The 12,553-nt window shown below is 42.8% G+C and overlaps 1 protein-coding gene across 5 annotated transcripts in view; it reads right to left on the reverse strand.

The window, feature by feature from the left end:
- tanc1b (tetratricopeptide repeat, ankyrin repeat and coiled-coil containing 1b) overlaps positions 1 to 12,553 on the reverse strand; it is a 90,394-nt gene that overhangs the window by 17,168 nt on the left and 60,673 nt on the right. For all 5 annotated transcript variants that reach the window (XR_012772556.1, XM_075479744.1, XM_075479747.1 and 2 more), the window contains exons 8-12: positions 8,535 to 8,657; positions 5,976 to 6,257; positions 5,545 to 5,699; positions 1,988 to 2,219; positions 1,417 to 1,583 (exon numbers count right to left, since the gene is read on the reverse strand). Coding sequence is in view for 4 of the 5 variants with exons in the window: in XM_075479744.1 (XP_075335859.1) it covers positions 1,417 to 1,583; positions 1,988 to 2,219; positions 5,545 to 5,699; positions 5,976 to 6,257; positions 8,535 to 8,657 (959 nt within the window). In the remaining variant the exon portion in view is untranslated. The remainder of the gene's footprint in view (positions 1 to 1,416; positions 1,584 to 1,987; positions 2,220 to 5,544; positions 5,700 to 5,975; positions 6,258 to 8,534; positions 8,658 to 12,553) is intronic.

A 12,553-nucleotide genomic window follows, 5' to 3' on the forward strand; every position in this document is an offset into this window, starting at 1 on the left:
CCTCATCGAGACACGGCACAGCACACGGACACGTGCACGCCACCGTGAACACAGACTCAATGAAACGCGTTGATCGCAATCCACAAGATGGGTGAAGTATAAGCAGCGCTCGGCAGATATACCAGACATTAGTGTTTATTACTTACTGTTAAGACCACATAGCAACACCGTGATGCTTTTATGTCACCTGTAATTATGGTTCTGTGGCTGCAACCGACAACAACTGTTAAGGTTATCATTTGCAGAAAGGATATCATCTGGCTTCATGAATAATATGTGGGTGATTAGTCCTTTTATACAAGTTACTGTGGCGAGACAGGTGGTTGGATTTTATTCACCGAGGTCTTGATCTCCTCAGCAAGACAGACCTGAGGAATAAATTACATGTACACGACATGACGACAACAATGGAAACGATTTCCTCAAAACAGCTTAGGCAGACACAAATACCAGCGATTGTGAGACGACTTCGACTGTGCATGATTATATTTTGCTGTCTGGAACACTGAATCAAAGGGAAGTGTTGAAGTTTGGAGCAACAGGAAGATTGTTTGACATCCCAGTTTAGACAGCATGGGGGGATTATCTACTCCCCCCCCCCCCCCCCCCCGCCTAAAAAAAACCCAAAAAACAGTTTATAACGCAAATTCCATCCAATTAAAGCAGAATTAAACCGCGTCCATCACAGAGTGCTTAAATTACAAACAAGGTTTTTCATGAATTATATAGAATGGAGACAACAGACACGAAAACAAAACCCTTTCTGTCGCTGTGATCCCGACAGCTAAAAGTTACATCATTTTGATTTAACGCAGCGGTTGATCTGCTGCCATTAACAGAATTTTAAATAGCTCGGAGGATAAAAAATAGATGGGCTGAATTCTCGGCGCATACTGATGCAGGGCAGCCGACGCCTGGCTTCTGCCTGAGCATTAATAGCCTCGATTCTGGATGTCAGTCAGCCACCACGTTATTATCCAAGACTTATCAGCTCCTGCGTGGCTCATCAGGCACGCCAAAGCCCATCACCAGTGTGAGTTCAACACGGACCCAGAAGGTCTTTATTTTTTTTATTTTTTTCAAAACTGCTCAGCCAAAGACCGTGCAGGTAGTGAGCTGATGAGCTAGTGAGTCAGCGGCTGCTCGTTCCTGTCTGGAGGCTCGAGTTTCTGTCTGTCGATTCTTTCCAAAATCTGCAAAACCTCAAACGGTAGCAGATCCAACAAGAAACTTTTCACATTCTGCAACTGCACTGAGAGAATTAAGACCACACACTGCAACAGCTTATGACCGTCTGTCCCTTATTGCGACTGTTTAAATTCCAATGTTTCATGCGTTTAAAAGAAAGTAAATGGGATTTTAGAGAAAATGCTTTTCTGGCGAGATAAAAGATGAGTGGAAACCTCTCTCCCTTACCAACAGGTTGACTCGGACAGTGACCACCAGTTTAAGCCAGGGGGGGAACTTGGTAATGATCCTAGTGATGAATGAAGCGATGGTGTCTCCGTAATCAGGCTTGTGGAACTCGGCTTCGTTTAGCCCGTCTATCAAGATTATGTGGTCCTCTTCTGAAATCCTCCTCTCTGCAAAAAAAAAAAAAAAAAAAAAAAAAAGTAAAAATAAATCACAGAAACCAACATTGAGGAACATCATCTCACCTTAAATATCCTGGAGCTACACGTCACTTCAGTAGCTTTCAACACTTAAACAAATCAACTTCCATGACTGCTGAGTGGTATTTATTTATTTATTTATTTATTTTTTTAAAGAGGGGAGTGTAGAGAGGTACAGTACATGCAGGATTCACAGTGACATCTCCTTCCTATCCTGTGAAGATTTTACAGGGGATTTCCCACCAATGCGGGTTTTCTGAAGGCCCACTAAACTACAGTAAGTAGAACTTTACAGAAGCGCCATTTATGCTTTCTGCGTTTCTTTGTAAAGTTGGACACACCCACAGGAGGAATGTGAGACTGCAGTGTTTTACCTTTACGCAGGTTGGCCAGTGGCTCCAGGACCCCCCTCCGGAAAGCAGCCATGGGGTCTTGGACACAGGAGCGCAGACTGAGCATGCTCTGCAGGTGGGGTTCTTTCAGCAGCAGCTCTCGGTACGCGGTGAGCTGATGCGACCTGCACAGCAGGGCCGCGATGCTGTGCACAAATTCTGGCACCAAGCAGGTGTACGTGTTGTCGGCCTGGCAGTAATGATAGGCAACCACCTGGAGCACACAGGATAAGCAGGGAAAGTAGGTAAGGCCAAAAACATGTGAAGATGAATGCTAAATGAATTGGGTTTTGCTAATTACAAAGATGCAAAAGGTGGAGACATTCAGTGACTTCAAAGCTTTGGAAAAAACCAACAAAGCTTTGGGATTGAAAGACGAGTCGTTTTTGTATTCATACCATTCTTAAAGCCACATATCATCTAAAAAGAGCCAAGACCAACATCTTACCCACACTGTTCCACACAGACAGGATAAAAAGAATAATGGGCAATGGTTGGCCACCTCAGATATAAGCCAGTGAATCCCGAGTGGACGCCTAAGAAAAGAACGTTCCGTGTCTGAGCAAGGTTTCTGCATTGTTCCGAGCAGTTCGGATTTAATAGGAAGTGCAGAGGATAGAAGAGGGAAGGAGAAATGCCCTCGGGATACACGACTCTGTACCAATTACAGTCCAACCTGATGGAGCTGACACACTTCCAGCGGCAGCAGGAGGAGCAGGTGACCAGTTCCTCTGCCACCTCTTCTGCTGCTGTTTCATGCTCCATCAGAAATGATAACCAGCCTCATTAAAAGTTACCGACTTAACCCTGAAAGTATTAGACGGTTTCTAATTCTCATTCAAGTGTGCAACAAATGTTTTGCACATTACTTTTACCCAGTTGCAGATGCCACTCACAAGAAAGGAGGATTTACATTTGGTTACTCTTGACAATCCAATAATCTGCTTGCAAAAAATCCACAGAAAGACTTAAAAAGACAAACAAACACAACGTCACTCAGACGTAAACCAATTTTCTGTTAATCTGTTAACAAAACCCTTGGTCTGGAACTCTGTTAGGTGGGGACATTATGTAATAAGCTGCGCTTCAGTCGCAGGAACCTTTTCCAGGAACCGGAGGCTAAACAGAGCAGAACCGAAAACACTCCTGGAAGGAAGGTAGAACTTCTGAGATTACCCGGAACTTTTTGGGTTTGCATCAGTGAGCATTTCTGATTGGTTGAGCATTCCCAGCATTTTATTCGAATATTTTTTGTCCAAGTCATCGCGAGTTTAATAACGACAACAGCTTGTAAAATCTTTGACTTTTCACTGCAAACGCAACACTAAAAGACGTCCGTGACGCTTCGAGGCGCTTGCCGAGCGAGCCCGTGAAGGTGGCTTCGAATGTGGCAAGAAGACGCTGAAAATGAGGGCGATAGAATATAAATCTCTCATTGGTCCACATCCCAAGCCCTATGAAAATGTGCAACATGAACAGACTCTGTGAATACAGCTGCAGAGGACTTCCTGATTCAACTGCCAGCGTAGGTAGCTCTGATCAGACACTCCAGCGAGGACCGTCACGGAGGAGTGACACAGCTTTGCAGGCTCAATTTGCCCCAATCTGCCCTGCACCATCGACCTTAGAGGAGATGCAAAATTACCAGGGAATGAAACAACCTTTAAGTAACCTTTTAGTTTTCTACTGGAAAACACGCCCCAGCCATTTAAGTTCTGGGTGCTCCAAACTAAGAGAGTGACGCAACAAGTGACTCACATAATATACAATAATTGAGTTATCCACAAGGAACAGAGCTGGGATGTGGTTGCTCGCCCCACAAGAGGGTGGAAAACATTCTAGGGTCATTTTATGTGTCCCACTTCCTTTCTTTCTTTCTTTCTTTCTTTCTTTCTGGAAAGGGGTGGAGTGTGTTTTCAGCAACCTGCTACATCAGACTGTCATGAAAGCCAGTGAATACTGTAAAGTAATCTGCATTTTGTATAAAGATAGGAACACTTGATAGTCACCTCATTCAAATAATACATGAGGATAGTCTGCAGTCAACCTGCAGGAGTTAATCTATTGGTACAACTATAAAAATTAACATAGAGGAGCCTTGTCTACAAGTTTAGTCTGTGATAGGAATAAGACACAAAGCTTTTAATACACCAGAAACCCTGCACTACCCTAAGAACCCTGTTATCAGACCATTTTTTAAATCAATGATTAAAAAGAACTGGCAGAATTTGACAGAAGCTGCTCGGTGTTGCATCAACGTTCACACATCACAGGAACAGAGCTCCTGAGAGAACGCCTATTGGAAACACTTTACACAGTAATTGGCTCAAGAGATATTGCTTGGGTTTCACAGACATTTAGTCGAACCTCAGCGCATCTGTCTGCTGCATAAACTGTCCCAATGGTGAGAGGAGCCTGTGCCGTACTGCGCCAGTGCCCGGAGTCATCCATGACGGGCCAAGTGGGTTCAATCTCAAACCTGTCACAAGACCACCAGCTTGTAATAAGTAACAGTAGCCTACGTAAAAATAGGGATCAATGAAAGACAAGAAGTTCTGTGATGTGAGGTTATTAAATACCTCTGAGCTTCAGTCACATGTAAGCATTTCCAAAACGGTCATCAGTTTGTGCTGTTTGATAAAAAAAAAAAAAAAAAAAAAAAACACATGAAAGCAGATGTGCTCAGGGGTCCAAAGAAAAAAAAATAAATAAAAAAATCAATTTAAATGGCTAAAAGCAACTAAGTCCAGGTGCATTTTAATCTGGTTCTGTGAGAACTGGTCTTTTGACTTGTTTGATCAGTTAACAGACCAGCAAAGCCCCTTCACCCTTTGGAAAAGGAAGGCTTTTTAACCAGCCACGATAGAGTCTGAGTGTTCCATCATGACACAATGTGCTACTCTCACCACCCGCTACAGGAGGCAGCACCACAAAAGTCTGTGCTGAGTATTTAAGCCAAAGAGCCCATAAAACTTCACAATCCAGTGCTTTTTTCATGTTAAAGTGTTTGTAACTTCACTTATAAAATATCTGTTTTAGGTGTGCGGGTGTGGTCGGAAATGGTCACCGGCATTGTGGCTTGTTATTCGATAACTACATAGTTTCTATTTAATATTGGAAGTTATTTGGAGCCATTTGATTTAGGTAAACCTACATGGAAATGGAGGTTTCCGAACTGTCCTCAACTGTTTTTGTTTAATCACCTGAAGATGACTGAAACACTCGTGGATACATTTCGTGGCTACATTTGAGTTGAAAAGTTGAATGATGACATCTTCTCTTGGCTCTTTTTATAGTGCTGTATGCTGATTTGTAGCATTATTTCCTTTTATACGATGACATCCATTCATTCACGACTGCATAAAAAATTGCTGCTGTGGCTTCTTGGACTCTGTCTGATCCGATGTCTGCGAGCCAGCACCGTCATCATCACAAGTTTTTATTTTCTTTTGTAAAGATAACGGCCGACAACAGTCCTTTTCTCTGACCCGGCGTTATTTTTCTTGAACACTGAGCCGAACAGTTGGGCTGGAGTCTACCTTTGAAGCCAGACGTTTGACGGCCTCCTCCCTACGCCGCTGCATCTCAGGGGTTCCTGGGCAACTGTTGGTCCTCAGTGTGTTGGTGGCACTGGATGGGGGAGTGGGCTGCGGGGGCTGGCTGAGAGGAAGCTCTGAGCTTTGTCCTGCACCACCTAGAACACACAGACTCACTCTTTTATGTCACATATATGTGTGGGTGTGAAATAAACTTCTTTACAAAACAGAATATCATAAAACCAATCTTAATATTTGCTTTTTGATACATAAGCAAAATTGGTTATGTGCTGTAAAGACACATAGTTATATTATTATAGCAGCTTATTTTAATAAGCTGCTATAATAATAATGATAATAGGTTTTTTGTCAATTAGCATTCCCTCCATGCTCTGCAAGCTCACACCCAGAGGAAAATATAGAAAACTGCTTACTTTTAGGGGAGGCACTGGGGCTGTTGGAGGCAATCTGGCGCATGCGTCCTCCGTGGCAGCTCAGAGCAACGAGCCGTGAGATAATGGCCGTCTTCCCATAACCCACGCTGCCCACCACAACGGCGCCGTGGTTCCTGGAGGACTCGCTGGCCTTTAGAAGATCTTCCAACTGCTGAAAAAGCCAATCTCGGCCAACGAACACAGAGTCCGTGGTGATGCTGGGTACCTCAAACAACAGCGGCTTGAGCATGATGTCCACGGGTTTGTACGGAGCAAAGCGTGCTGAAGAAAAGCCAAACAATACGAACAGGTCAAAATGATTTCAGCTGCAGCGTAGAGGATAACTTTGTTTAAAAGTTTGCTCTTGGAATGAATCTAACTTGCATCTAAAAAAAGTGAAATGAGCATTATATCTGGTCCACTTCAGCATTAGCATTTAGATCTACTGCTCAATCAGAAGCTCTTTTACAGCTCTGAAACTTACATCCTCCACCCACACCAGTATCACTGCAGCCATTAATATCGATGCTGCCTCCAACGCTGATAGTTCTTTTACAACTATTGCAACTGAAACTTTCAGTAGCTCAACGATACGTGTTCTGAAAAGCATAAGATCTGAACATGAGTTTAGGTCTGTGTTCGAAACCGCATATTACATACTACATACTTGCAAACTGCATACGGCATACTGATCGATCAGACAATATGCAGAGCGTTTACCCACAATGCATCTCGCTCCTGCCCAAGCCGAAATCAGCCGGCCTGAAGCTGATTTCGCTTAAGCTCTAAACTCTGTAAACTTTAGCAACATTTGAAACATTTTCAGGCGAGAAAGTAGTCGTTTAGATCAGAGCATGTGAACGGAGCGGAGCGCCGAGCAATTCCCGCTCCCCGCTCAAGAGGATGTTCGCTCATTCGCTCAAAGTTGCGCCAGGACGCTCCGCTCAAAACTCGCTCCGCGCTCACCTTAATTTTCCTGCTGCTCCAGCGAAATCGCTCCACGCTCGCTCAAATTTTCAGGAGAAGGCATTTTCTGACATTTTCCTTCGTGTAATTATGCCAGGGCCCTGGGACACACGGCGTTTGATTTAATGATGGGACCGGTGTATTGTCTTATTTAACTGTATGAGTGAGTAACCATGGCTACGCACTCTTTTACTTCAGTTGCTGCGAACCCTGACAACTATGAAGTTGTGGGCTATGTAGCCTAAACACAAACCAGCTACAGACAACGGATTGAATGAGAATATTAGTAAATCATTCATAATTGATAACAATCATGTTTCTGTGCATTAGCTAAAGGCGGCTAGCCTACTGAATAAGACAAAGTGACATAGCTGTTGGAAAATCCGACGGCAGCCTACTGTCAACTTGTTCTATTTAAATTAATCAAAATTATTTAATGAAATAATCTAACTCAAAAGAAATAGTCTAAGGGAAATTGTAGGGTTATTGAGAAGTCAAAACAAAAGGTCTTTGGAGAAATGCTGTCCCCAAAATGTTTAATCTAGAATTGGCTAAAGCTCACGTTTTGTTGCATCCTCCTGCTGGTGTTTGCGGACCACCTCGTCATGCTTTCTCATCACATGCCTTCGCAGGTTAAAGTACGAATCTTTACTCACAGCGACTATGTCGCCACACTCTTCCTCAACATCTTCCTTTTTTACTTGAATTTTGCATTTATACGACCTAGGCCTATCGCCTTCCTTTTCGAAATACTTCACGAACTCCATCTTCTCCCTCGCGGGCACACGTGACTCAAAGAGGCCGGGTCAGTGGCTGCGGCTTGTGCAATACATATTTTTTAAGGATTAAAAACTGTTGGCCTGCAACTGTTTTTCAATTCAAAAACATGTCGGAAAAAAAAAAAATAAAAAAAATAAATCACACTTCCGGTTATTTTCACAAAATAAAATACCCGTTGCCTTTTATCATAGGGAAAGCCATTACGATACAATTGGTGCTTTTGTTTTGAAAACAGGAAGTGACCTACCCTCGTTGTAGCTAGCGTGAAACTGCCGTTTTGACAGGAAATGACGATCGGCGACATCATGTTACGTTGCATCTTGTGTAGTTTCAGTATGAGTAGTAACCTCATGATGCATACCCAACATTTCGGCGAATCTAGTATTCATCCGGGAACTTCTCGCCTACTCAAACTCGCATACCAACTCAAAAAGTTAGTAGGAGTAGTAGGAGTAGTAGGAGAAGTATGCGGTTTTGAACACAGCCTAGGTCTTTTATAGACTTTTAAAAAAAGCAAGCACTTTACCTTTAAAAGCACCAACTTTGGTCTCTAATTTGAGCGTGCTAAGCTATTAGTTTGAGTATTTCTTTCTGGTGTACTTGACCAGATCCAAACCAACGATCCTCACTTAACCATCTGAAGACTGTAACTCCAAGTTTATGAAAGACACTGCAACACCATAACAGATAAATCACTGCAACTGTCACTCAAATAGAGCGAATTGGCTGGTGAGTCCGGCAGCACGTGCGTTTTCCCCACAGTAAACCGGTTGCCTCCAGTTTATTTACAGCACGGTGAATCATAGCAGTCACCTTTAGAATCCTGAGGTGGCCGTCCTCCTGTATTATGCCACGGCAGGCGGATGGATGTCCGCAGGGGGGTGTTGCGTTGTTCATCAAGAAAGCTCAGGTCTTCCAGCTTTGTGGAACTGGTTGCTGTAGACAAAGACACACACACAAAAAAGGAAGTGAAGCAGGCAGCCTGGTGCCTCTTGAGTGCATCTGCAATAAAAGCTGTAACAAGTGAGACAAACACAGACACCAGATTAAAATGTTGTGCCACATGTGCCAGCTCTGAGAGAAGATGAGTGAAGGAATGGCAAGCCAGTGCGCTCTGACATTTGGATTTTGCTGGAGGCGGTGCGAGTACCAGTAGACTGAGGCAGAAAGAATAGCAGTATCAAGACAGATGTGCTCAGTTTTTCTTTGATTTCATCTGACAGCAAGACACAATATAACAGTAAGAGGTCTGTCCCCACAAACACCCCTGTGAGGCTGAAGAGTGAGGGGAGATTACCTTTATCTTTAGCCATAGGAGGCTTTTTACATAAGAAAATGTTTAGACATGACTCATCCATGTCAATCTGCTGGTCTTCCGGAATTTCACTGAATAATAATCAAATTAAACTTAATTACTCCTAAAGAGGGAAATTATTTTGCAAAAGAGATGAGAACTAATCCTGGCACTGTAATGCAGAACAGACTTCATTAGTACGTCGTTTTTTTATCATGCAGTTTATTTTTCACCATCTTAAAAACAAAATAAATCCACTTCACAAGTTGGATGTTAAATATCCATCTATCCAGATTTAATCAGAACTGAGTCTCATTTTGTAGCAGAAGTCTCACAGCAGGAGACGTCTTCAGATCAACCAAACTCTGAACATGAGGTACGTGATGAGTCGGTGATTACGCTGCAATTCTGCTTGTGGGTTGAAGCACGAGGCGCGGTCTGCTGATATATTAAAGATGTGCATTTTCGCAATCAGGTCTCTCCTCAAATAGCAGCTAATCTTTCAACATCATCGTGGTGCACGCTCTCCTGGCCTTTCTTGAAGAGCAGAATCAAAGTTTCTGTTTTCTTCTTTATCGGCCTCAGCTGAGGGAGACTGTCACAAACACTCAACTGCTCTCTTTGGTCCCACTTTTCCTCACTCGGTCGCTAACTTAGTCTCTGGAATGTCCCACTAATTAAAACTCGTCTGCTGGAGCTACGAAGGGCATAAAAGAAGGCCCCGGGGTTGCATTTATTGCAAAAGACTGTGCTTTCCTGTGTAATTATAATTGGACGTAATCAAATTTTGAGCAAATTAAGTGAAACAGCAACAGCAGCAAACAGATACACCGTAATTAGTCCGTCAATGAAAAGCAATGCAGCCATAAAACCTAAACAATTTTGAACCTGAAGCTACAACGACTTACATCCAGCAGCACAGCCAGGAAGGACTGAGGAACTTCGCAAAAAAAAACCCTCACCTTCTCCCAGCATGAAAACACCTGGACAGGCATAAGAATAAGCATGCAGGGTGCAGACCGAGTGTGTCTGACTGAGTGCTCAGTCAGACACAGCAGCACCGCAGAAGAAGTTGGAGAAAAAGCTGTACCCCTGTAAGCAGCTAGGTGTGGGAAAGAGAGAAACAGGAAAGAAGAGATGCACTACGCAACAAATTGCCACTGGAGCCAAATAAGATATTCACCTTTTCCCTTTTTTAGATCACCTGAGATTTCTTCATACATGAAACCTGTCACACCGAGCCTTGATTCCATTCAAAACACGTGAGGGCAATTCTCCATTTGGTTTAATTGGTTTATACAAACATGCCAGTTCAGACTCTTTTAGTGCATCTAGGGTGTTAACTACTGCACCGTTTTTATAAAGTCAGATCGCTTATAGTCAGCAATGCCTTTAAAGCCAAGAGTTCCCACAGGATTCCTTCATAGAGCAATCAAATCCTCGTGTTCTTTCCCTCCCTCTAAATTCTGTCATGATCGTGGGTTTGGTGTTCTGGTTCGCTCGCGTCTAGTTACTTCCTGTTTTATATCGTAGAGTTTCCCCAGTGTTTAACCTGCTAAGTTTTGCTTCCCTTCACTGTCACACCTGGTTTCCTTTGCCGATTTCCTCACCTGTCGCTTACTTTGTAATTAGTTCCCTCTGTTGTGTACAGACTCCTGGTTTTCAGTTGTTCCTTTGTCGGATGGTTTCATTTGGGTTTTTTTCACGTAGTCTGCGTTTACTCCTGTGCATGTTCTCTGTTAGTGTGTGTACATATAGATCTATATAAATGTATATATAGAAAAGCTGCCTGAGAGACTTAACACAGTAAAAGGGAAACCAGCAGGCTCGCTGTCTTCTAAACAAACAGGAAACCAGACATGTCCAGATCAGTCTATAAACCATGCATGTGGTTTTCCAACATAAAATACGAATGCCTGTACAAGCTATGACAGCACAACCAATAGATGTAACTTTAGTCAAAACAAAAATGGTGGAAAAACCAAAACACACCGACAATGTGATCCCTAAAGACATATCAACATGACCGCGAGCCAAATACTCATTTGAAATAATGCCCGATTTCAGTGTACACAGTTATATGCACGTTTACTAAATAGAAGCTTTAAAATAGATTTAACTTGATATCAAAGCTAAGTCATCGTTCTCCGCAGAAACTCTGATGGAAGGAAAAGGAACCTGGAATGATAACACGTTCCTATAGTTACAACAGCTTCCTATCAGCTTTTAAAGAGAGCGAGAGTAGTTAGGCGCTGTCAGTCAACTCAGCCAAATGGCCATGTGGTGGCACTTTTTCTTTGAGACTGGGCATTTAACACGTCTTGACTGGTCAATGGGGTGCCGCTGTGAGAGGGGGTGCAGACTCAGAAAGATTGATCTCTGAAACACTTTTTCCTTTTCCTCCTGCTGTGACATAAGAGCGTGAAACTCTATGAAAAAAAAAAAAGGATATTTCAGAAGACTTGACCTTTTGAGAGTGCCGGAGGAAATGAGTGGCTTATCTGTTTTCTTTTTGTTTTCCTCCAGTTTCTGAACTAAACCAATAGGCGTCTACATAAAGCCGACGGTGGATGTGAATTCTGAGGCTCACTGAAGACGTCACAAACACTCACATCATGTCTTTAAACGAGGCCGATTGTGCCAATGAACGCCACAGATCTGTCTTTATGTTGACGTTACCCCTTGCTAATGTTCAAGGTTTTTCATAGATAATAACTAAAAGAAAAAATGGCCCGTTAATACTTCTCAGACTTTGGGGAGGATACGGTCCAATGAATAATCTTCGTGCCATTATTTTTCATGAAGCAAGCTCAGAGCAGGAGCTGAGTGTGTGTGCTGTACCTCACTATGCCCCAGAATACAAAGCAGAGCTGAGCAGCTAACCGCTAACAGCTACAAGCCACTGGCGCACTGTAGCACCATTCCTCAGCCACAGTGACCCCAACTCAATCTCTTCGTCTGAGCAGCCCGACCACAAGCAGCTCAGGCTAGGATTTCTAAACTGTGGAATTCCAGTGGCCAAAACTAAATATGGCCCTTCAACTCTGCAAGCCTTTATATATAAAAATAAAAAATTTAAAAAAAGGCTTAACAAGAACGACTCAAAAATAGAATTCTTATCAATGAAGAGGGAGGGTGACAAGAGTGTAAGACCCAGCCAATCACCAATTAATCCGATATAAAACTCAAATTGGGACGACATGTGCAACAGCCCACATTTTAAATAATACCAAAATACTGTCTTTTAGTGTTTGAATGCGTATCGTAATGGAAGATGTAGTCAACATAGTCTGGCGTCCATTATTGGCCATTTGTTTGACACCAATTACACCGTCAATGATACCGAGATGTGATATGTAACACTGCACCATAACAGAAATAATACTTCATTTCAAATGAGATATCAATGACGGATCTAATGAGCAAAAACTAAAATCATTGTTAAGGACCAATTTCCCCTCTTTCAGAAGTCGCCGTTTGCTAGTTGAAAGCAGTCTCAGCAGGATTTTAGTAGCCGGCTGTGAAAAAAGGACTAAAA

Source organism: Odontesthes bonariensis, chromosome 12 (genome assembly GCF_027942865.1).
Source record: "Odontesthes bonariensis isolate fOdoBon6 chromosome 12, fOdoBon6.hap1, whole genome shotgun sequence".
In the NCBI taxonomy this organism is placed as follows: Eukaryota; Metazoa; Chordata; class Actinopteri; order Atheriniformes; family Atherinopsidae; genus Odontesthes; species Odontesthes bonariensis.